At 46.6% G+C, this 26,076-nt stretch overlaps 1 protein-coding gene across 1 annotated transcript in view; it reads right to left on the bottom strand.

The window, feature by feature from the left end:
- Positions 1-24,984, bottom strand: part of SLC7A14 (solute carrier family 7 member 14) — a 32,088-nt gene extending 7,104 nt beyond the window's left edge. Inside the window, exons 1-6 of the mRNA XM_054074876.1 lie at positions 24,861-24,984; positions 9,983-10,382; positions 4,603-4,839; positions 3,633-3,850; positions 1,558-1,704; positions 201-409 (exon numbers count right to left, since the gene is read on the bottom strand). Coding sequence (XP_053930851.1) covers positions 201-409; positions 1,558-1,704; positions 3,633-3,850; positions 4,603-4,839; positions 9,983-10,286 — 1,115 coding nt within the window. The 5' untranslated portion in view covers positions 10,287-10,382; positions 24,861-24,984. The remainder of the gene's footprint in view (positions 1-200; positions 410-1,557; positions 1,705-3,632; positions 3,851-4,602; positions 4,840-9,982; positions 10,383-24,860) is intronic.
- Positions 24,985-26,076: the final 1,092 nt, after the last annotated feature.

Here is a 26,076-nt window from a genome sequence, read left to right as displayed (position 1 = left end):
GGTCTCTCCTGTTTTTTTCCCCCAGGATTTTGCTCTAGTGCATGCCCTGTTCTGCAAGCACTGAGTCCATCTGTGCCCTGTGCCCCCTGCAGTGGTGGGACCAGGCTGGCTGGGTGCAGGACGGTCCCTGTCCCTCCCAGCACATTTCCCCTTCAGGTCCCAAGGGTGCAAAAATAAATACCATCATGGGTGTAACTGACCTGAAGAGCAGCCCGTCACCAGCCATGGCGTAAATTACTCTCGGCATCGGGAAAAGAGAGCCCAGCAAGCTGACAGTCAGGCCGGCCACAGACCCAATGGCAACGATGAACTTGGCTGCATAGAAGCCATGGACCACAAACATTTCCATCAGCGGGGACTCAGTGTCAATGGCATCATATGGCACCATCAACGTGAGGATGATGCTCACCTGGGAAAGGCAAGAGGGGCAGGACATGGGTGTCAGCAGAAGCTCTGGAGGACGCTGGGTACTCGTGGGGCACGGGGGCTGCTTCTCAAGAGTGGAAAACTAAAACAATTCAAGTCCGATTGGGGTTGTATCCCTATGTGCCCCGTGGAGGGGATGTAATATGCTGGAGGTAAGGCCTCTACCCAATTTGCTGTGAGGTGGTTAATTCAGGGGACTGCAGGGCCTCATTTTTTTGCCATCTGAAGGCAAGAAGGTGACACCTTGAACCTTGCTGTGGTGGTGATGCAGGAGGCTGGTAGGGCTCGGTGTGGATAGTAACATACCGGCGACCTCCCTGTACAGGGACAGCGCTGTCAGAGTCATGCACTCCCCATGGAACAGATGCAAACCCCAAGATGGCATCACTTGGAGGAACAGTCTGATCTTATTTGAGCCAAAGAGAAATTGGTTTTGAAGGAAGCTCACCACACTGCAGGAGAAGCTGTGGGTGAGTTTCCTTGAAATGACCAGAACAATATTTTTTCTGTGTTGTGATGTAGTTTTGTTTTTTTTACAGGGAAAATCCCTGAGTACAGACAAGCATTTATCAGAGTGCAGAGCAACTGGACACTGCTGCTGCTGTCTCTCTCACATGGCTATCCCTGCCCATTCTCGCCTTTCACCTTGGACTCTTCCCCGCATCTCCTGCAGAAGCAGTGCTGTTTTCCCCCAAAACATGGAGAAACGTTGCTGCAATGCTGCTGCTCCTTCAGCTTTCCTGCACTTGTGGATGTAAAACCAGCTGTAGATGGGGATGAAGCATGAGGAAAAAAACAGCTGCCACCATCTCCCCGCAGCTGGCAGAGGGATCTCAGCAGGGTGACAGGAGACTGGGAACAAACTGGGCTGGGGTGGAGGGGAGCCTCAGCAGGACACTGCGGTCACATGGAACCACAGCTGATGTCTCGGTTCCCACCAAAGAAAGGGCCCTTGCCTGAGGGCCAGACTGGCAGCTTGGCTCATGGAGTGTGGAGCTGCGCAGATGCCCCAGAAGGTACATGATATATATATCTATATATACATAGATAAAGATGTATATATATAGTGTATGTATATATATGCATACATATATATTTATGTACATTTACATATGTATAGCTAGTACTTACAGACACATATGCTGTCAAGCATGTGACAAGTGACGCTGTGATGGCATAGGGGATGGAGGTGTTGGGACTCTTTGCTTCTTCTCCTGTGGTGGCGATGATATCGAAGCCGATGAAGGCATAGAAACATGTTGCAGCCCCTTTGAGCACCTGCATGGAGGATCAAACATCTGAGTAGACAGGAGGGAGGCTGGCACCCAGCCAGGGAGACGGAACTGAGTGAAAATGAAAGAGCCCAGTTCTGCCTTCTCTGAGCTAAAGGGTGAAGGGAGCAGATCAGGGGATGCATGCATTGAATTGGGTGTTCTCATCTGAGGACTGACCCTGGGAACACCCATAACCCAGTGGCCTGGTCTAGGGGAAAGATTTCAACATGCAGCCTGAGTCACTGGAGGCATCTGCAGCTCACTTGTGGTGCACTACAAGCCTGTACCCACACAGTGCCCAAATCTGCTGGGAGATCCTAGCAGCGACAGAGGAGACAACTAACCTATTTCAAGTTTGCTTTCACAATACTCCACCCCAAATCCATTTATATTAGTAGCAATTTGGAGCATGTTTACACATTCCATCTTAGCAAGATGTCTCATGTGGCAGCAAGATCTACTAGCAGAGGAAGCAGAAGAGAGCAGCAACAGTCAGATGGAAACTGCTTTCCAAACAACCTCTGTTTTGCTTGGAAGATGCAGACAGGTTAGGAGAACACACTGGAGCACTTAGATGAGGAATTATTTGTACTGTTTGGTTATTTTTTTAATATGATTTTTAAAAAATATACACTATTAGCAAGGACATTTATAGGAAAGAAATGCTGAAGCAGGCTGAAGACCATGTGGCTGTGAGCGAGCCCATTTGCAGTTGTAAAACCCCCGCATCCCTCTAGCCAGCTTGCTGGGTACCGTGTGCCCATAGCATCCCAGCCACCTCAGTGGTATCGTGATAAAGCAGACAGTAAAATTCACCTATTTCATTAGACTACCTGTAATTACCTTTTTAAAGTATCCTCCATGATCCTTTGGATCTCATGCTTGTGTTACGGTGGATTTATTTTACAAACAATTTGGGAGACAAACAACCAGCTGAAAATGATGGGAGCAGCCTATTGATTTTGATGTGCTTCAGATATGTATCTTTTAAAACTATGTATTTTGGCTAGGAGATACTTGGAAGGTCGAATTAGAGCGAAACACCTATTTTCTATTTGCTCTTTTTCATTCCTATTGTACAGCATAAAAAGCCAAACACAATCCAAAGGTAAATATGATCTCTGCTCTCAAATGAGACTCAGTGCTCTTCTCTTCACTGTTGTTCTCTGGCAGAGGTATTGGTTTACTGAAGGGAGGTTCAGGGACCATATGACAGCTTGGGACCCTTTCAATAATCAAGATTCTTGGTTTACTTTACTTTCTTGCTTATTTTTCTGCACAAAACTGTGATGGAGCCGAGCAGTGTAAATCTGAGACACTCTCTTGGGTTTAGGCCAGCTGAGATATTTTCAGTCTCTGTTCATCCTTGGATAAAAACCAGTGCAAGCAAGCTTAAAAAAGCCAAATATGTCCAAATTCTCAGTAAGTTTGGAGGGAACTTATATAAAATAAGTACTGACAGGTGGCATTATAAAGTGCTCAAAACAAAAGCTTGAGAACATTGTTGTTGAAAACCAGCCAACACAAGTATCTCCCTCTCCGCAGAGGCTGAGCCGGCTCCTCCTGATCACTCTGTCTCGGATGGCCACTGCATTTTGCTCCATTGCCTGGCAATTAGCGGCATTTCCTGGTGTGTGCTTTCACATGGAGTTTATCTCTCCAAAAAGACATTTGGGAAAAGTTCTGAGCTGTTTCCAAGAGCTGGCAGGAAATACAGGCAAAGCATTGCCGTACCCTTTAGGTTTGGTGGAGCAAGGAAGCTGCGGTGGTGGAAGTTGGAGGTCCGTGGCCAAAGCACAGGTGGGTTAGGCAGGGTTGGCATTTGGAGAGTGCAGTGGAAATACGGTGTGTGTACCACGAGCAAAGCAGAGTGCGTGGTGGTGGGTGGCACTGCTCAGGTGTTGTGTGTCCCTCCCTGCTCCCAGGACTTACCCCCGGCCATCCAAACGGCAGGAATTGTCCTTCAGCCCAGTTATCACTTTTGACATAGAAAAGACCAGCGATCATGATGAAGACCCAGACGACCAGGTTAATGACGTTGAGCACGTTGTTCAGCCCCACTGAGTTCTTCACCCCCATGGCCACGATGATGGTGACAATGACAGCAATGACCAGAGCGAGAAGATCAGGGTATGACTCCTCTCCTTTCCCTGGGTAAGAGAAAAGAGGTTTGTAACTCTCCATCCATAGCTGTGGACAGCATCTCCAGAAGCACTGTGGTGGGCTTTTGAAAATGCTTTTCAGACTCTGAGGCTTTGCAGAACTCCTCAATCCCATTGCAAAGGTGGTCTCCAGATGCCCTTGCCTCCGCCAAATAAAGCTGTTTTATTAAGATCATAAATCCTGATGTCTCAAAACAGAGTTAGGGGTTTGGGGAGGGCAGCAAACAAATGACCAGTTCTGTTTGCAAGACATGTATTTACCAGGTACTACTTAAAAGTCAATTAGACATTAAGTTTTCATTGCACAGGTACAGGACAGCTAGCTGTTTTACGTACTGCTAGAGCCATGGACTGGTGCTGGAACTGCTGGTCATACGGGATCATCACAGCCCCGACTTTCTACACAGCAGTACTGCAGACACCAGTTTGTACTCTCCAGCAAGGCTCTGCCTGTGCCTGAATGGGACTGAGCAGAGTGAAGTGCTCCTGCCTCGAACATCTGACTTATTTTTCTGGGTGCTTATTCTGCTCAACGCCAGCTCATCCTGAAGGGACTCAAAGTATCATTTATCACACTCCCCCCCAAATGCTGTCTGTGAACCAGCCCGCGAAGGCAAAGTACCAAAGGCAGATGGATGGTAAATAATGAATGAAGCCTAATATCCGTGTCTGACTTCTGATGAGCTTCCAATTACTTTTTGGGCCCTAACTAATGCACAGCTATTCACAGCATGACACACCTAGTCCATTCAACGTCCCAACGCTGTTGATCATCCAGCGGCTGATGGTGTGGTTGGCCAGTGAGTCGAACATGCTGCTGAGGGCACTGGCACCTGCAGCCGTGCCGATCAGGTACTCCAGGATGAGGTTCCAGCCGATGAAGAAGGCCACAAACTCCCCCACTGTCACGTAGCTGTAGGTGTAGGCAGAGCCCGTGGTCTTGGGGACCCGCACACCAAACTCAGCATAGCAAACACCTGTTTAGGAAAAATACGAAACAACGTAAGGGAAATATGCTTGGAAAAGGAAAAAAGTAAAACTGCCTCGGTTCCACCTGCATGGAGGTGTCAGGAGGTGCCCAGGGCTGTAGGCAGCATCAGTCACTTACTATGTCAGGGTACTTTTAAACAAAAAACAGACCCTGACACATTGCTGTCTTAAAACAACCATTGGCTTTTATTTAAAAGGAATGGATGGGCTTAGTCATAAATTCCCCAAATACCAGAACAAGTGCTGGAAAGCCACACTGCATCCTGCAAGTTTACCATTGATTAAACCCCTGTCCTGAAGACACCAGTTCTGCATTTAATGGGCTAAGGCTGTTATTATCATTGTGTAAACATACAGTAATTATTGGGTTCTTTATCAACAACTTTCTCTATTTAGAAGAGAATAGATGCTTCAAGGAATTAATAATTTATAAAAATGTTATGAGTTTGCTGCTCTTCCTGTTAAGTACAGTTTTTGCACAGTACAAACACAGAATTATTGAATCCCTAAGCTGAATTCTTTATTCGGCATTGGAGGACTTTTATATTCCATCCACTGTTTAACTTGCATGCGTGATGCTGGCAGTGCTTTCCAATGGGACTCTTCAGAACCTGATTTCTGTAAAGCAGGCCCAACAGCAGGAGCAGCAAAATCCCCATCAATCAGCTCTACCAACAGTCATTATTCAAAGCTGATGAAAAATGCATATACTTGGCAAAGGCAAGACTTTCACAGATAACTACAGGCCTGAATGATTTATGAAACAGGTCGTCCAATGGGGACAAATATCTAGTTTCTGTCTTTGATGGCCTTAAAAAATCATATCTTTCTTGGAAGCAGTTTTACTTTTAATCAATGACAAGATAAGGCTTAAAGAGAATTGTTATTGATACAGAATGATAGCAGCAGAGCACATTAATATGTATAGAATGTTTAAGTTTTCAATTACCGTACTAGGTTTCCAAACTAGATGAGCAATCTTTCACTATGCATTGCATACCGCAATACATTGTGGATATCTGTGCTAGGTATCAGCATACATTAAGAAAACTAACTATTTTTTATTATAGAATGCAGTATCCAGTCTGGGGGACATGAGATGCAAGATCTGCCATCCATTCCTGATTGCCATTGGCCGTATCAGATGGCATTAATTCAATAACTTTGCTTTGCAGTGCTGCAGGTCCTCCATCAGAGATGGGGTTCACAGCATTTCCCTCTCTGTTTAAAAAAGAAGATAATACCACAGTTTATTTGGGTGCAGATTTTATCTGACTAATATCTCCATCAGTACTGGATGATGATGATGATGCATAATGAAACTGTGTTATACAGTTACTCCTCAGAAGTCCCGACTGGTGCCCTGGTATCCAGAGAGATGCATCTCTCCTGGTGCCGCCACGCAGCCAGACCAGCTCCAGGAGTGCAGCAGGCAGAGGCTGGACACACACTCTCAATACCACGACTCTTTGAACTCAGAGACAGCTTTCTTTCCCTCACCCCAATCAAGAGTGATTGCAGGTTTCTGCAGAAAACAAACCAATGCAGTGGTTGTTTGGAGTAGTCTTTTCGCAGAAGACTATTTCTTTTCCTTGAATATCAGCTGCACCGTGTAATCGGCGGGACAGAGCCATTGCACTGGGGTAATTACAGTTATTGACATTATTCAGGACATTAACACAGCTGAGTGATTTTGTCCATGACATTGTCCCTTCCAAGATCCCATCTACAATCTCATTTTTCAGATTTCAATGACCTCTCCATTCCCCGGTTTATCTTGTTTGGGGGTAGGAGGCGAGGCAGCCAGCAGCTTTCCACACAGCACACGTGTGCAAGTTAGATATTTTTGTGTTAGTGGTGGTCTGGGGTCACACTGAGCATCCTCACCTGCCTGGTGGGGACTTTTGCTGATGAGTAGTGTCTTGGCAGAGCAGGAGGAAGGACCACAAACTCCAGTGCTGCAACAGCCACTAAGCGGCACAACTGGTGGTACAAGGGGCTGGTATAAGCGGCACTGCTCAGTGCACCCTCTTGGCTGCTGTCTTGCTTTTGATGCGCTGGGGCAGTGCCGGCCATGGTGTGGATGCTTACCCTCTTGCTGCTGCCTGGCACAATGACACACAGGGCTCATGATACATCCCACAGGGCACTGGCACCATGGGAGTGATGTTTCAGGTGAAACAAGCCCTTGGGAAGGGGCCTTTCAGCAGTACTGAAGATAACACCAATTAATTCATGCTACCATGCAAGGAATCCAGAGGGACCATCCTTATTCAAAGAAGAGCAGCCAATTTATCGAGGCAGGTATATGGCAAAATCTTATTTTCAGCAAGCCACTGAGCCTGTCCATTGTGTTTCATGATCACTGCATGCAGATAAGAGGCAGCTTCAGAAAGAAAGCTGCCTTAGTAAAAGGACTCCCATCTCTCCCAACTGCCCCAGCAGCTCATAATCAGCTGCAGCTGGAGCCACTAATCCTGGCCCTCATCCTGCAGCCAGGCAGCACCTGAGGCACATGCTCAGTTCTCCCCTGCTCCCTGGTGCACTCTGGCCATCGCTCAGTCTGCTCCCACGAAGATACCAGGTAAGACCATGGCAATCTGCTCTAAAACTGTGCAGCTTGGTGCTTGAAGTCCCCAGCAATGGGTGCTGGGGTTGCAGTACAGTCCTTGGGGGAGGAGTGTCTTCTTTTCTTGCACAGTGTGACACTGAAGCCTGTGGGGGATGTGTGGCAGAGAAAACTATCCCACATCGGTAACCATCACGGGGTGGACCTGACCCTTTCCTGAGTTCGCAATAAGAGATCTGCAAAATGCCATCAACAAAGTTGCATTACTTTAGGAAAGGAGATCACTAAAAGGACAGGCAACAGCTGGTGGAAAAGGCTGTGGAGAGAATAATGGGGCTGGGCAAGATACAAACTGCTGGTTTTTGCCAAGAAGGGGTTTTAGTTAGAGATGGAGGTGAGAGTAGGGAATCCTGGCAGTGGCAGGTGATAAAGGGGGGCTGCAGTGCCCTCTGCATCAGAGCTTTTGTCAAGGGAAGTTGGGCAAATGTTTCGGTTTGAGAGCTGAATAAAAGACCTTCCGTTGAAAGAATAAAAGAGATTGATTTAATTTAATTTATCCACTTAATTGATTCTAGTATGTCTGTAAGTACCCTGATGGGGTATGTGTTGCTTAAACCTAGGGGAAAGTATAACGGGAATTTGATGGCTAGATGAAATTGGAAAAATCCCTATCTGAAATGACTAAAGAGCACCGAAGGATTTCCTACCAGCAGGACGTGCCCAGTGGGACTTCCCTGTGGTTGTTTCCCAGGGGAACCGAACAGCGTTCTGGAAGGGTTTTTTTTTTTTAGCCAAAGCCCTCCTGGGCTCACTTTGCAGCCAGTGGAATCTGATTTGGTGACGCATGATGCACCATAGAACCCGCTGCAGCCTTAAAACTGTGAGAAACTCCTTAAAATCTGTCTGAGCCCATTTACTCAATCTCAGCGCCTGGCACGCTGGGAGTGACTGTGATGTGAGAGCTGAAATCGTGTCCCTGATGAGCCTGATAGCCTGTCCAGCTCCCAAACCATTGCTTGATTTTACTTGCCAAAAACTTGTTGCTGTTATAAACAACAGCAGTGTCAACAATGAAGCGAGGGAGCAGCCAAGGAGACTATCAAAACACTGCATCCTTTGCAAAACACTTTCCCAGGGCTACAAAAGCAAGAGGAGATGAAAGCTGAGCAGGAAGCAGCACAGGCTCCTGTGGGCGAAGGCAGGAGAAGCTCCCTACTGAGGGGCAGGGCCCATGTCTGGGGTGAAAAAGCCCCTTTTGGAGGACAGCATGTTTTTGTTAGATGAGACCCACCCAAGCTCCATTTACTCTTGATTTGCATCATGGCCAGCAAAACTCTTGCTGAGGAGAGAAAACAGGCAGTGGGAAAGGATAAAGACACTGATGCTATCTACTGTCTTAGTTAAAAAAAAATGACATTTTGTTTCATTTGTTGTGTTGGGATCTCAAACGAGCATCGGATATTGTTTTGGGCTGAACCAATCGTAAATGCATCCAAACTGCCTCGCCACTGGGGTCCAACATGGGATCAGGGAGGCAGAATAGTCTGCGTGGTGATCCCTAGCCAGCATCACTGGGCTCTTTCCCTGGCACAGCCTTGGAGAGAGTGACACTCCTCGTGCTGTGCCAAGGTTGTGCCTCTGGGCTGTAGGAGGTTTAAACTCCCATGCACTTTGCTAGAGTCTCCATGGAGCATCACTAGGAAAGAGCATGATGTGCTTCCACCTCCCCCTACAAAAATTCAGACACTTAAATAGCTGAGCTGGGTCATTTTGTTGTGTTTGCTGTTCCTGTCTTTTATCAAAGCCCTTTGCCATTTACTCAAGTTTCCTTATCCAACCCACGGATGAAAGCTGGATGCCAGACTGACACAGCATGCAAAGTCGTCTGAGCAGGGAGGGCAGGAACATCACATCATAGTGTTAGCACTGATCTGGAAAGGACAAATGCCAGCAGTACTGGCTTCATGTGGAAACCGCAGCTCAAGCCATATGCCTAGCTGGGTTCCTACGGAGCAGATGGAATGCACCGGCTTTTTACTAATTACATAATTCCTCTCCCTCCGTTCATTTGTTGGTTGGGGTTTTTGTTTGGAAATTCAAAGAGTGATCCTGTATCAATAGGAGCCAATAAACAATTCCTTAATTAGTTTTGGAGTTGATTTTAACTGTTAGCAATGTCCACAGCAAAAGCAGGTGTCCCCGTCGCTACCCAAACCACCGATACCCTTCCTGTCAAAACAGAGGGTCCCACAAAACACGTTGAGCTCTTTCTCCGGTGCTGTGACTTGGCTGTGCTCTCCGCTTGGGACGCATACTGCAAAACCCTCACTGGTGTTTTAAAATGTATGAACTGGAGGTTCTGTCCTTGGGGAAGCTGTCAGCAGCTCATCAGGTATAATTATGCCCACGCTCCTGGCTCCCAGTACAGGTTTTTGAGCTGGGTAAGCCCAGTGTGAAAGGGTATTTTAGGCTATGGGAAAGTCATTGGCCCCTCATCATCTGTGCTGCTGAGCGTGCGTCCTGCCAGGTGCCCAGAGGGTGCCCGTGACTCACAAACTCACCTGACAAAATGGAGGCAACGGCAGCGATGATGAAGGAAACGATGACCCCAGGCCCTGCCATCTCCTTGGCCACCAGGCCAGACACTACGTACATGCCAGTGCCCACGCAGCTCCCGACACCGAGGGAGATGAGGTCGAGGGTGGTGAGGACCTTGGCCAGCCTGGTGCCCTGCGTGGTAGTGGTCCCTGTGCTCTCCAGCATGGACTCCACAGGCTTGGTGCGCAGGACGCGGGTGCGCAGGGCATGACCTGCTGCCCCCCATGGCACCCGCCGTGGGTCCAGGCGTGAGAAGAAGCTGCTCATGGCTGGTCCTGGGCTCCACGGAGGTGGGTCACGGATGGTTTGGGCAGCACCTGCTCAGGGCTGCGGCTGCATCTCCCTCTTGCGCTGCTGGCCCAGCTGCAAGAGAGAACAGAGTTTTTACTGGCAATAGTAAAGAAAGAGGAATGGTCCCCGCATGGAGGAACAGAAAGGGGCCCTTGAGCCAGTTTCTGGCTGGGCTCCAGCACTGATAGAGCACGGGGGGCTGAAGGGAGCTTCGCTTTTGCCAACACTACTGCTCTGGAGGAATCTCTCCATCCAATAGTTTTGTACAACAGAGATGCTCTGTTCCCCTTTCTGTTTTTCTGCATTATTTCAGTCCCAGTTATTAATGTGGCCCCATGAGCAGCAGGAACCTGATGCCCTCATAGTTCTCGTGGCTTAATTCCTACCCAGAGCAGTGATGGCTGTGTATAACCACGAGGTGCTGGTGGCCACCGTGGCACATTGGGTCCTCGTGGGGACCAGGCCTGGCCCCAGGCTCAACAGCTTTGCAGCGTGTCCTGGCAACAGGGATGCTCCTGTTGCTACCGTGTGGCCACACCATCGCCAAGCCTGGCCACACGGGACCTTCTGCAGGACATCACTGTGCTCCACCTGTGCTGCGGGACAAAAAAAGAGTGTGGGACTGTAGCTTTGCTCCTGTTTGTTGAGACTGCTGCTCGCCTGTGCCAGCTTGCAGCTGCCTGAGGAGCTGATCACTGCCAACCGGCCCCTGCAGGGACAGGTGATGTTTTTGGTGCTATAGAAGCTGACTCTTACAGTGCTCTGGCCATACTGATTGCTTTTAATTTTTCTGTGCTGCCATCAAAAAGGTCATCCCTAAAGGGGAAATTTCTAAAGGGTGCTGCAAGTTCAAATCCCAGTGAACTGCGGTTAAAAAAACTCCTTGGTGTGGTTTCTTCATTCAATTTATCACTTTATTTTTTTTGTTATGTAAATACTCCTTTAGGAATGCTTTTGTTTTTGTTTTTTTTTTTAAATTGAGAGATGTGGTTTCTCCCGTGTAACTGGAACATGCTTCGGGTTCTGGCTTCTGCATAGCTAGGGCAAGCTGGGAGAGAACGTCGGCAGCAGCAGTGTGGGCTCTGCTGTCCACTGGGGAGCGAGTGGCTGACAGCATGGCCAGCTGCGGCTCTTTTTAAACACTTCTAAATTATCCTGCCTGAACCCATCAGCTTTAGGATTGCCTTAAAAATCATGAAATTATCTTGGTTTTTTTCCTATCTGTGCTTTTTCATCTTAAGTCATGTTTTCCAGAACTATTCATCAACTGCCATCCCCCTTTGTGCTGTTCTTTAGCAAACTAAGTAGCTCTCAGGCAAACTCCTAATACCAGCAGCAATGACTTCCTAGTGACACGTGGTGAATTCTTGACTTTGAGCAAAATATACCATGAATTAACAATCTCTGCATGCTAATATAAGGGAAAAGGGAAAATAGTTTATTAAGCATGAATTTTAACCTGGCAGCTTCTTTCCTGTTAATATAGAAATATTATTTTTTAAATTGCCTTGAAGACAAAACAATTATTTTTCCATCTTTACATCCAAAACAAATTACACTGTGTCTACCAGGCAGCCTTGTGTTTCTGGAGTTTATTTGATAAAACATAGCATTCATTTCATGTTTCTGTTGATCACAGTTCAAATTGTGCTCATTTTTTACCCCCAGCAACCACAAGCTGTAAGGCTGAATGTTCTAGCTCAGAATAATAATAAGGAAAAATTGTTACTGCTCTTGAGCAAATGTCCTTCTTTGGATTGAGAATAAAAACTGGCTTTGGCTTTTGAGTTGCTTGAGTCAGCTGGTTTGTGGCAAGAGCTGGATCTCGGGTTAGATTTTACTTTCTGTTTTAAATAAAGGTTTGCGTTGGAAGGGGGCAGCTGAGCCAGAGCCTAGTAGTTCTGTGCCAGCTGGGGTGAAGCAGAGCAGTCCTAGGGGCAGTGTGCCCATGTGCTGGCACCTCCAGGATGGCTCTGCTTTGCCAGGGCTCTGTTTCAGCCATGGCAAAAGTAACTCCTCTAGGCCAAGTGATCACCACCCAAAATTCATCCTCCTTTTATCCACAGCACAGCATCCCTGAAGCACTGACTGGCAAAGCGGTCTTGCTGCACTTCACCCAAACACTTCCCATCTTTTATTTACTTATTTTCTTTATTGGGACTTTATAGATGCTCCTAGTTGAGTTTGAAAGACTAAGGTTGCTATGCTTAGGTTTGCACCAAATTAACTTAAACTAGCCAAGAAGTTGGTCAGAAGTATCCACCGGGTTTTTAAACACAACTACAATTTAGATGCCTTTGTCTCTGCACAATCTGCTCACGTAGTTTGTACTGTAAGAAGATATCTCTCCCAAGTCGGTTTACTCATAGCAAAAACCCTTTGCAAAGTGAAAACGACAGATACTGAAGAGTTGGCTCTTAACTCTTCTAAGGGAAAGCATAATGAGAATCAATGTCTGGAAGTTGAGGCTGGACAAATAAACGTTGGGTAGTTAACTATGAGACGACAGAAGCCCTGAGAAGAATGGATTTGTCTCTTGATGCAATTGTACCATTTCTAGATGCTTTTGTGAAAGCTGTGCTTGTTGCAAAGAAGCCACTGGGTCACCAGAAGAGGTAGGATGGAGGTGCTGAGGCTGTGTGCTGGTTCTTGGTCCCATCAACAGCTCTTTGCTTTGGCATGGGCAGACCTACTCTGTGTTTTAAGGGGGTTGGGGCTGATGTGGTTTGAGATCAGCAGTTTTTCACTGTCTTGTCTCCAGTGTACATGGACAACTGATGAAGGGTTTGGTAAGGTCAGCGTATGCTTAGGTCTCACTGGAGGGATCCACATCCACACTGGAAAAACTAGTGTATCCCCTAAACTGAAGAGATTTGAGCCTGACTGATTCAGACAGCCCAGTTCACTCTCAAGGTGTCTCAGTGTACAGAAATTACTTTCTCACCTTTTGCAAAGAGCCTCATGGGAAGAGGTGGCAGATTGTCCAGCAATAACTGCTAAAGCAATAAAAAACTTTAATATTTTAAATGGTTGAAATTTAAAGCCTGAACTAGCTGGTGTATCTGTGATGTGCCCAGATTTAGGCTGCTGAGCTTCTCCAGCTGTGTGGGGCTGGGACTGCGATTGGGTCCTCCCGCAAGGTTGCCCATTGCCATGGGACAGCCCAAAACAGCCCTGCAATTCATGTGGCCCCTCCTGTGTCTTGTGTCCCCAAGGAAATAAAAAAGCATCCAAAACAAAATAAATCTATAATTGCTGCTATATTCAATTCAAGCAATCATTCGAAACTATGCCAGATGTTTAAATGAGATCAGTGTATTTCTGGAAAACATCCTTTCACTTGAAGCCATAAAAAATATCTTATGGATGGCAACAACTTACGTGGGGCAGAGACTGCTCATTTCTGCTCTGCTCCACCGATTCTGGCTAGCTAGAAGCAAACAGCGAGAGGGAACGAGAGTTTTTATTTGTGGTTTTCATCTTCTCTCTTCATTATAAACATGGGAAGCTCAAGGGAGCTGTGGCTCGGAAGGGGCAAACCCAACTCGGGGAGCGGCAGCCAGGTTTCAGAGCTGCACAGCTCCCCATCATCAGGCATTCTGGGTTAGTTTTCCTCGGCTGCTGCCTCACTGGCTGGCGCTTACTGCTGCCACCGTGCGCTTGTTGGTAACCGCTGTTTGTTCTGCAACACTGTTCTTCATTAGGGTAAATTAACTAAATCAGCAATCAAGTCAGAAGGAGAAGCCTAGGTATTTACATGCCTGGATCTTTCTTAGTGTTTGGGGCTGAATTATTCCTGATAAATAGTTAAAAAAAAAAAGCTGCTTTCTGCCAGCTGTCCTGTGCCAGTGTGATCCTTTGCGGTGCTCCCTGGCATCACTCATCCTTGTCACTCCTTGCAGCTCCAGCTACGGGAGCTTCACAAAACCTCATCTGAGCTTTGGAGTGGCTTATTTTATTTTTTTTTTTGTTAATGACTTGCCTCCATCCAGGAGTCCGTAGGATTATCCCTAGGCAAAGACCTCTCTTAAAAAGCGCTGGGAATGCAACAAGAAATCTATGGTGTTAAAAGAAGGTTCCTGTTGGTGTAGTGATGGAAAGCCAGACAGGGACACTCTTTCAAGAGGAAAGGTTTGCATTTCCTCTGTTTTTCATGGCTCACAGGAGTAATTATTGCAGAGAAAAACTTGCTGACGCCCTGGTAGCAGCTCAGTTGGGATGGCCCCAACCCTGGCATGGGCAACAGCAGCGCCCAATTTGCTGCATGGGCTTTTTGTGGGGAAAGCCCCTCCCTCCTTGCTCAGGGCAGATACGCCCCAGAAACGCAGGGGTGAAGTAGGTTCCTGTTGAACCCCAAGGCAGTACCTGCTGTGGACCTCAGAAACAGTAATACAGATGTTTAGAGCCCAGGAGCAACAGCCCTCAGATCCCCTGTCAACCCTGGCTGCAGCATCACCGCTGCGGAAAGGCAGCCCAAAGGCTCAAGGGGATGCGAGAGGTGGCTCCTGGCAGCAAACTTGCTGCGATCCCAAGTGAATTGCAAGAGAAAGAAGCACGCTAGCCTGACTTCTCTGCTCCCTCTCCCCTTTTCCTTTTAATTACGAGCTTTGTAACGTTGAGGCGGACTTGTAAGGAGAGACACAAGATGCTGAATTTCATTACAGCTCCTACAGCAGGCAGAGAAATGACGTCAGTGGTGAGATGCGGGCACAGTGGGACTCGGGCGGCAGCTCTTGTGGCCGCCGACCAGAAGGATGCCTTCTGCCAGGGCTGCTCATCACATTAATGTTTGCTTTGCGAACACAGTTTGATTTGGAGTTTTATGCGCTTGTTTTTACAGTGTTGATCCCCAGCTGCACAGCCACTGCAAAAGCTGGCTGTGTCTCCATCATCAGCCCTCCTTAAAGGGATTTAAAAGCCAGGCACAGAGCCGAGAGCGAGAGCTGGGCCCTGCTGGTCCTGGCGCTGCTCACGTGGGTCCAGCTTCAGCAATCTGGCCTTGTGCATTTGCTGGTAATTTTGGGCTCTTTTATTTTTAATCTTTCCATTTTTACTTCTGCTTGAGCAATTCACTTGGAGCTGTGGTTACTTTAAGCTAAAATTCCTGCTAAATTAAAGCGGTGATGTATTTCAGGTTTAAGACCAACTTTCTGTGTTGCATCAACTAAAAAAATGGGTTCAGGGATTTATCTTTTTTAACTGTGTTTCCATAGCAAAAGGGAAGTGGAGGACAGTACTCTTCCGTGTTTCTTCTATTTGTTATTTTAAGTGCTTTACCAATGTTAGCACTGCTGTAAGATGGCTAAATGTAATTATCTTCTCTTAACAAATACATAAAACAAAAGAGGAAATATTTAATTTGACCAGAGACACAAAGCCAGGGTGCCACTCATCCAGAGCCAGCCTCTAGGAGTCCTTAAACTTTGCATTTTAGTCTCTAGTGCAAGAATGGGAAGAGCATAGACGTATAATCCAGTAAAATAATTAGCATGTGCATAGAGATCACTCCTCTTGCCCTTCTCCAGCCTTCAGAGAGGTGATACAGTGTGTTGGTTTAATTGCTGTTGTCTCTGGGGAGAGACTGAACTGCCTGAATAACCAGGTAAAAGGTGGGGAGACAGATAGGAGAGGTGTTAAAACTCCAGTTGGTGGGTCCTGTTTCCAAAGCTAAATAGCTAAGTCAGTATTTGAGGACCAGTCTTTGGGTGACGTGTTCACAGAAGTGAGCAATGAGGAGCTTTAGGTGGCCGAGTGCTCACTTGCCCAAGGAAAAAATGGGAGCTGAAGTGACACATGCAGGGGTGAAACTGGAGCCGGTCACGGTGAAGGCCAGCACATCTCTTGGTATTGGATTGTTCTAAACTTTGCTGGGGTTAATTACATGCCAACCTGACAAGAAGTTAGTTCAGGCTGCCAGGGTCCCTTGGGGCATCAGACTAGTGAGAAATAGCTCTGGGGCTGGAGAGATCACTGTTTCCTTCCTTCCTAGAGGCTGGATGCATTTGGAAGTAGCACCCATAGTTCTTATAGCCTGAAGGGGATGAGAACACAAATACACTGTTAGTCCTCTCTAAGATGCTCCTGGGCATCCCTGCAGACATGTCCTCTCCCCTTAGACAGTAAATCCACCTCTCCAAGACATCAGGTTTTCTGCTGACCTCCCTTGTGCCTACGGAAAGCAGTCTTATGCCTGGTATTTTGGGTTTTTTCACTTGTTTTCTGCCCTTTTCCTCCAGGTATGAATGATTTCTCATGGTGCAGAGTGCCATAGCAAGGTACTCATGACAGATAGAACAGTCTGTGAGTGCCGAGTTGTAAATAATACAATATGCATTAAGTGCTCCATTTGTGTTTGCAAAAAAGCTATTTAATCACCGGAAAAAAAAATAGAAAGAGAAGCGAGACAATTATGGAGAAAGAGGTATTATCAATTTGCACACTTTCAAAAAGGTTTAGTTTGTCGTTGTTGTCTGGAGATGGCGAAGTAAAAGCCTTTAAAGAATGTAATGATAATGCTAATGCAGGGAAATGACAAACCAATAGATGGGTGAGCTGAGCAGGAGATGGGGAACCAGGAACTTCTTAGAACTGCTCTGTCAGGCTCCCCCGACAAGAGTGATGAAACCACATGGAATCAGTAAATTTGTTTCTACTTCAGTAAAATGGAAAAAGTAATTCCCCTATGGAAGTGTACGAGTGGTTAATTCAGTTAGGTTTTCTAAGGAAGTGGAAGACAAACCATGCTAAAAACTATGAACACCCCTCTAGCTGTACCTTGTTGAAAATAATATTGCTTTTGTACCTGCTCACGGTAACCGGCAGAAGGACTCTTGTGGCTCCATGCACCTTTAAATGCTCATTTGTGACAGCTGTGCCATTTTGCATTTGAAGTGCAGACACTGATACCAGTGCTCACGGTTATCAGATATGGTCTTCTCCATCCTTTTATGGCCACAAGCCACAGCACGGTTGAATAAATGAAACTCCTCAAGGAAGGTGTGCTCAGAGGTCTGGATGCTCAGACTATTTAAAGGAATAATGTGCTGGCCTCTGAAATCCAGGCATTTAAAAAACTGTGTGTGTAGTGCCCAGGAACCGAGATTTGTCTCATGTGCTGACACACCCTTCCTCTGGTTTGGAGAATAGCAACTCCAGACCCTGAGCTGTCACAAGGGGGAAAAAGGAATCTTCCTTCTAGTACGGTATCTCCTCCAGATGAGTGATTTTTTTTTGTTTGCAATGCTAAGTAGTATTGTTCTAGCAGTACAATCGCTGTTGGCAGCAGCAGCGTGGGTGCCTTGCGTTTGAAGCTCTGGGCTTTTTCACAGTTTTGGGCGACGGGTTCTACTTTCTGTAATTATCAGTTTGATGAGATACACGTTTTCTGTAACTAATCTCACTGCCTAAGTGGACGAGAGCTGCCTTTGTATCACTGAAATGTTTAGACCGGGGTTACCAGACAGTCTCTTCTAGAATTATACTAATTTAAAAACTGTCTTGGCTTTAACAACGTGCAGGAGGTTATCTCTGTAATTACTAGGTTGTGCTTTCTTTTTCTTTCCTCTGTGGATCCATACTTTTACACCACAGAATGAAAGTCATTACGGTTTGCTCCAGGCCAGCCAAGAGAGCTGTTTTTCATTTGACGTAATTCATAGAACGGGTTATTTATTAATGTGTGAGGCTCCCTAAACAAAATGGATTTTCACTGTTGCAAGAGTCAGGCTGATGCATCATTATGACAACTTATTTCATATCTGGGTAGCATTTGGAATTCCAATGGCAAAAATGCAAATTAAATCCTTCAGTAAATTGCCGATTTATCACTTCAGCTCTGTCACCCAAACAAAGAAAAAAATGACCTGTGTTTCAAATAACAATCCAAACAATCTGCAAATTCACTTTTTTAAACTTCTACTTTTATTTTGAAGATTGCTCTTTTTATAGAGGTTCCTTTATTTCCCACTAAGAAGTAGGGTTTTTTTTACTCTCAACACTGACTTTCACTTTCCCGCAGTCTTTCTGGCTTTCTGTAATAATTTAGTACGAGACTGAGCTGGTCTTTTACGCTGTAAACACATCAGGCTTACAAACACAGTTCAGCTCTTGCTGGTTTCAAATGCATTTCTCTTTTGTATGTGCACATGGTCACATTAATTACTTATCGTGTTCCATCAGTAGTTATGCAAATGTAATTGATTATGCCTCACTGCCCCATTTCCATTATTTTGGCTGTCAGCTAATTAATGCAGGATCGGTTCTCAAATAAATACTTTCCTCAGAAGAAGCTGGAAAGACAGAGTCTTCAATCTCAAGCTTGCTCAAGTCTCCAGAAGAAGCAATAGTAATATATGCAAATCAAAGGGGTTTTTTGCATATGAAAAAGACAGCCGAGATCTGCAGGGTAATTTGGCTGGTTGTAGCCTGTGTCAATAAATTCCTAAACAGAGTGTGAGGTAGAGTCAACACACTTCCAAGGAAGTGAATAGCAGCTCCCGCTGCTTTTATTACATGTTTGGCTGCTTATTCTTATTATTCACTAGGACAAAAAATTCTTGCCTTACATGAGTAATCCTCCCGCACTTCAACACAACCGATTATATGAGTAATGTGAGCACAAGTTGATCAAAGAAGACGATCTAGAATAGATTTTCTGTGCTTAGTCATTTATCATCATCAGTCAGGCAAACGCACTGCAACACCTAAGCAGTGTGTAGCGTGAGTAATACCCGGCATTGTAGCATGAGGGCTTCTTGACATTTCCTGGTAAATGAGTTATGAATGCACAGCTAAGACTAAATCAGCATCTAGGATGGTACAAGTGAAGCAGAATGAAATTGAGAATAACATATTCTTAAAAAATGCTAATAGCATAAATATTAGGGTGTTACAGTATTCTTGACTGGTGCACACACACTGCCAGGAGATGTTCTTGAGTAGCAAGGGAATCGGCATGAGCAAACATGATTACCCTTAGCCTAAAATTTGCTTGTCGTTGATTAGCTACCAGGGCTTGGCTTCACGTATTTTCTTTCATGATCCCTTACTGGTGAAACCCAGAACTCAACATCTTTCACTGAGGCAACACATTTTCTTCCCAGCTACAGTAACCAGGGTCTCCATGTGATGAGCTACACTGCCTGGCAAGCGTAACTTGACTGGTGTGCAGGCACACAAAGCAGAAAGTGGAGCTGCTGAAACATTATTTCTGTAGGTCTTGTTTGTGCTGGAACTCTCTGCCAAAGGAACTTGACACATTCCTTCTTTCTGTCTTAATTTACTTTGTGCAGAGTTGGTGACTCTGGTTATTAAGTACACATCTCCTGGTCCCTGTTCTTTCACAGCCGGTTAATGAGCGAAACACACCTGCTGTTGCCCAGGTGCCTTAGATGAGGCACTCACATACCCAGATGCTTCCTGAATGTCTCGCTGCACAGCTGGAGTGGCGTGAGACCTGTCACTGATGCTTTCCACCTGTTTCCAGCCAAGGATGAAGGACAGGCAGCAGAAGCACACATTTCTATTACTACCAGACTAGAGTGTCCAAATCCTACCTGGAGACTGTGCTGGCACTGCTGAGCATCTTAGAGCAGTTTAGTATGGCTCAACAGGTCCATCGTTAAGACCCGGTTCAATAACGTTCTTAATTCAATAATGTTCTTAATAATTCAATAATGTTCTTAAGCACATGCTTAAAGGTAAGTTTTGATCATGCTGCTGTGGGTGGAATGTGCCCAGATGTGCCAGTGGACTCTAAACACAGGGAGGGTGGCTCCATCCTCAGGTTTAAAAAAACTTTGTTGAGTAAGACCCAGCCTGTGTTCAGGGAGCTGAGGACCTGCCAGAGGAGTGGACCAAACCACTGGCTTAGGTCGTGACCACCAGCAAGGGTCACTGGCTGCTCTCAAACTCTGCTCGCTTGTGGATCATTTTATGTTTTGGATGTTTACCTGGAGTTTCAACACAGCTAGCCTTGTAGACACTTGTAGCACGGCAGCAGTAACCCATTTCCCTATATGCAGCAAACCACTTGATCCTGTAACTCTGTCCTCTCAGAACTAGGACACAGTGTTTGAAAAACCTGCACCACAAAGGCTCTTATTCTGTTCACCTGCCAGGTATAATTTATGGTATCATGTCTTTCAGTAAATTATTGATACAATCACTGTGCAGAGGAACAGAAACAATAGAGTCACATGCTGCATGGCTCCACCTCACTGGTTTTGTTTTGCAAGTGCCTGGGCTTTGCTCTGACAGTTTTATTGCAGGGAAAAACAGTTTTCTTTTAGGGATGTTCTAGCCTGGTGACAGAAAGGGATGGGCTGTGGTGGCAGCATCAATGCTAGCTGGAGCACTGAGCCCCATGCCAAGACCTGCATAGTCTAGAGGCAGGGTTGCTATTCAACAAGCCAAAGAAACACATCCAGGAGAAAAATTGCTCAAGCTAGAAGGCAGTTTCCAGTTGACAACAAAAGCTGAGCTACATCTCATTGCTTGTAAATGAAAAATGGTTTAGGAGTTTCTGTCACTCATGGACCTAAGTTAGAATCTGCTTCCCTTTATACTGTGGGTGGCTCAATTGGTTCAGCAGACTCACCCTGGACCAGGATGAATCTCTGGCCAGGTTTTTGTATCCACAGGAAGTAGCTTAAATATGCCTACTATATTTCTTGACTCTGGATCCTTTTACATCCCTGGATCTACTGTCTCTATTCTCATTCACACTAGAATGACAAGTCTGGGCCCAACCATGGCTTTATATTTTATAGAGAGAGCAAATCTTGGAGAGACTTTTAAAAATATTTTTTAATCAGTGAAAGACACAAATACTACCTGCCTGCTTTTTTTTTTTTTTTGGTATGATACAGGGATCCAACTACCACACATAAGTCTTTCCTGGTAGATGATAAGTTGACAATGAGCCACCAATGCACCCTCCTGACCAAGAAGGTCAATGGTATCCTGGGATGCATTCAGAAGAGTATGGCCAGCAGGTTGAGGAAGGTTCTCCTCCCCCTCTACTCTGCCCTAGTGAGGTTCCATCTGGAGTACTGCGTTCGGTTCTGGGCTCCCTAGCTCAAGATAGACAAGGAACTGCAGGAGAAAGTCCAGCAGAGGGACATGAAGATGATCAGGGGACAGGAGCCTCTTCCTTATGAAGAAAGGCTGAGAGACTTGGGTGTGTTTGGCCTGGAAAAGAGAAGACTAAAAGGGGACCTTATCAATGCTTATAAATATCTAAGGGGCAACTGACAAGAGGATGGGGCAAGACTCTTCTCAACAGTGCCCAGCAACAGGACAAGGGGCAAGAGGTACAAACTTGAACACGGGAAGTTCCACCTCAACATGATGAAAAATCTTTTTACTGGGAGGGTGACAGACCACTGGAACAGACTGCCTGGGAAGGGTGTGGAGTCTACTTCTCTGGAGACATTAAAAACCTGCCTGGACATAATCCTGTGCAACCTGCTCAAGGTGACCCTGCTTTAGCAGTGGGATTGGACTGGATGATCTCCAGAGGTCTCTTCCAACCCATACCATTCTGTGATTTGATCCTTTATTTGTTTACCTTCTTCATTCTTATTTTAAAAATGTCTTAATAATCCAAGCAACAACGTGTTGGGTAGGCATTCATTATGATGATCTTAATTGTTCAAGTGCTCTGAAGACAAAGTTTTGATTAATTTGGGCTAAGAAGTCTGAGGGACTAAGAATGTTCTGTTACAGTACATTCTGTTAACCTCTTTCTTTTTTTTTTCCATGAAGAGCCTTAGATTGTATTTATGTTTGTGCGAGTTCTTGCTATCCTATTTGCTTGACTGTTGCAGGGCTTCATAGGAAAACCAGTAATTCTCCCATTGTGAGGTTATCCTGTTCTTATTGAATTTTCTAGGAAAACTCCTGTTGCCTTCAAGGAGAGATGGATGAAATCTTATTATACGTGTGTGATTTCAGAACTGAGAAAACAGACTGTCTTTTGCTGGAGAAGGAAGTAGTGTCAAGTCAGCCTATAAAAATATCCTTTAAAATATTTTGGGCTGGAATCCTTTCTGATACAATCCCATCAGAGACTTTGAAGTTGCATAGAGAAAGAATTTTCATCATTTTCATATGATCCTAAGAAAACAAAGGGTTAAGATATGTCTTGACTTAGGAGTCATGACTGATTCCCTAGGGAAAATGATTTAGGTTTTAAATCACGTCACTTTACTGCAAAATGCACAAAGAAAGAGATTATTTTTCGGGAGAGATAATTAATACGATGAGTTGGAAAATTGGGGGATCCAGAATATAAGTTGGTCAGCCATTTGTTCTGGGTCTGGTATGTGGTCAAAAGCCTCACCTGCTGGGAATGTTGTACTGTCTAGAGGGAAGGCTGGGACTCTTGGAAGCAGAGTTGTACATCTCTGTGCTTAGCTTGGGGAATTAAGGATCAAAGGTACCATTAAGGCCACCAAGTTCAAGATGGCAGGCCATTAGCTTCCAGGCAATTACTCCTGCAGGGAGCTCAATGACTTGCTTGGGCTAAGTTGCATCTTCTAGGAGGACAGCAAGTCTTGATACAAACAGACAGAGAATACAGAAGGTTTTCTGATAGCTCCTTCATCAGGTCATCAGCCCTTCACTGTTTAAAAATGTGATCCTTCACTTAAAATCAGATGTTTTTGCTTTAGCATCTTGGCACTAGTTCATGTCATGCTTCTCCTTAGCAGACGGAGGAGTAACTCAGTGCCTAGTGATTCCTTTCTGTAGAGGCTCCTAGATGTCCAGATGCTGTAGTTCCTCCATTGTAAGGGCCATTCTCTGACCCTTCCAATTTTAATGTTTTTTTTTTGTTGTTGATGTCAACTGTATTCATACTGAAGTAAAATTTCCTTCCTACATACTCCCTTTTTGAGCTTGAATTGTATGAGACCATTTTGTCCTTGGTCTTGTTCAACTGCTTGTCCTATTGTAGGTATTGTCTCTACCCTGTGTTCTCAGAAAGGTAATGTACATTTTACTTTGCTCTGAGAGGACTCAAGGTACTTTGTCTGCACCATTTACCACTCATCAGTCTCTGCTTTTTCAGCAAAGTTCAGCGCCTTTGACAGATGAAAATGGGAAATAGCACTTGGGTCTTGGATCTCTGCAAGAAGTCCTTACTTCTCTGTTCTCACGCAACAAGGATTCCCCACAGAGCAGGACATTTTAAGAACGGATAATTAGTCAGCTTAATCTAGGTAACTTTTCACTCTAGTATTTGTTTTGGCTTGTTTGAGGTTTTCTGTTTGTTTACAACGTGTTGTTCAACTACAGTAAGTCATATGCCTTAGCAATGTGTACCGATAAAATGAACACGTGTAAATATCTTCAGCAATCACACTTCCAGTCTCATGACAGTTTTTAGGCAATTAAATAAATGCCTTGGCGTGCTACAATGTACTTGCCTACTACTTAGGGACACTGGGATGATTAATTAGTTAATCTGCTAGATGAAATAAAACATGGCCCTTTTGAGCCAAAAGTCGTCTCTGGTGTTGACCAGAGTAATACTGCTTCCTACTTATTCTCAGAGTCTGTTTATTTAGGAAGCCTTATATCAGAGCTGCCTAGGTACAGCCTGTGACAGAAAGGCAGTAAGTTTATCTATATAAACTAGCATTTAATAGGCCAGAAAACCTGAGCTGGAAAGCAATTCTGAGAAAAGAGATTAGGATTTTCAGAACAGAGATGCTGAAGCACAAGTACCCGGAGCTGAGGCAGGCAGACAGTTGGTATTAGGCTGTTCCAAAATACCCATGTGGAATCAATAAACAGCATCGAGAGTCGGGGATGACGTAAAAAGGAAGCTAACTCCATTACCAGGCTCTAAGTCAGAGGGAGTTTTTGCAGGCGCCGGTGGGAGGACGGGGCCATAACCGGGTCCGTGTGCGCGGGCCAGCCGGCTCTGCCGGAGGGGGGGCCCGGGCCGCGCCCGCCCCGTCGGGGTTTCAGCACCGTGGACAGCGCCCGGCCGCCGCCGCCCGGCCCCACGTGTGACCCGCGCCGGCCCCGCTCCGACCTGCCCTCGCGTCCTTGCTCGCTCTCCTTTCCGCTCGGGTTTCTCCTCTGCCTATTGCTCCCCTGTTTTGTTTCGGTAACCTGTAGCGAGAGCTGTCGCTTCGGTCAGGCCACCCGGCATTTCACTCTGTTTTTTCCCCCCCGTTTCTTAACGATCCCGTGCCGTCAGCCCTGACGCCACCTCCTCCCCTCCGCCGAGTGCCCCGACACTTTGTAAACACGGGACCGCAGCCTGGACGAGGCAGGGGGATGCCCAAGCGGGCTGGGCCCCCCCTCGAGGTCGGTCTGGAGCAGCCCGGGCGCCCACCTTAACGCCCCGGCCCCGTGTGTGTATTGCGGGGAGAGCCGTGGACACCCACCCCTTTCCCCGCGGGGTCAGACCGGGAGCCGCGTCCCCGCGCCCCCAGAGCTGCTCCCCGCGAGCAGGAGGGTGGCAGTGCGGGGAAGAGCCTTCCTCCTCCTCCCTCCCCTTCCCTGCCCCGTTCCCCGGTGCGGCGGGGCACTCACCGGGCGGGTGATGCTGCGGAGCCCCCGGCGGGGGCGGCTGCGCTGCTGCAGCCGGCGGGGGGGGCTGCGATGGGCACCGCCGGCTCCCAGCCGCGCACGCAGGGCGGAGGGAGGGAGGAGAAAGGGAGGGAGGAAGGGAGGGAGGAGGGCGCTGCAGCTCCTCAATTATTCAGCGCTTCCCCATCTCTGCGCTCTCCCCGCCCGCCGCGTGTGGCCGCCCGGCAATACCCGCGGGTCGAGCGGTGCCGAGCCCGGGCGAGCTCCCTGCGCGGGGCTGCCGCCCCCACGGCACCTCCCCACCCATCGAGCCCCCTCTGCCTGCCCAGGTGTCCTGCGGCCTCCCCCGAATCGCCTGACTGCTGGAAAATAACTCTCCCGGCTGCCCGCAGGGTTTTCCTCAGCCCGGGGACAGGGGGTTGGGAACCTCTCCGTTGTGACCCGCACTCTGAGATTTGGGTGCTAATGCTGTAATCCCTGGACAGGCAGAATTAGGACTAAAATAATGCCTCGTGTATGGCAGTGTGCGGTGTTGTCCAGCCTTCTGCATGGCCTGGCTGGGAGGAGTCGGATGTCAGGTGCAGGACATATTTTATATCTACAGCTGCTTTGGAGGAGACCTGGAATTCATGCTCTAAATTAGTCCTTATTGCGGTTTTATTTCTTGATTTTTACCGTGTGGTTCCTTCTAGAAGCACACTCTCTCTCCGTATCTGTATTTGTACCATTTTGACGTCAAATCCAAAATGGTTTCACCTCCAGCGATGTCTGGTGAGGATCAGATTTCAGACCGTTATAGATGCGTGCTGTCCTAACAGGACTCATTCCCAAACGCACCGTGTGCCTTGAGTGGAGAGAAGCTGTTCATTCTCTAAACACTGAAATAAATGCCCGCCGGTAAAAATGAAAAGTGTGATCCTTCAGCTTCAGTTCAGTTTGTGAAGCCAATGTTAGTCCAATGCGAGTGACCCTGACAGGAACCGCATCGACAGCAGTGACCTTCTAGGGACATACAAACAGCAACACTGCATGGGTAAAGCTAGACAGGATGTCCACAACCCTGTCTTCGGGCAGGACAGTGAACCATAGGTCATGTCTGATTTCCTTTCCAGCCCTGATTTCTGTGGTATTTTTCGTGGCTTCCCAGATCAGTGCCATAATTTTCCCAGTTTCCTGCCAGCCTCCTTCCTCTCTTCCATCCCTCGCAGTAGTCTCTTTG

Source organism: Cuculus canorus, chromosome 9, assembly GCF_017976375.1.
Source record: "Cuculus canorus isolate bCucCan1 chromosome 9, bCucCan1.pri, whole genome shotgun sequence".
NCBI classification, from domain to species: Eukaryota; Metazoa; Chordata; class Aves; order Cuculiformes; family Cuculidae; genus Cuculus; species Cuculus canorus.
This window is presented reverse-complemented; position numbering and strand designations above follow the sequence as displayed.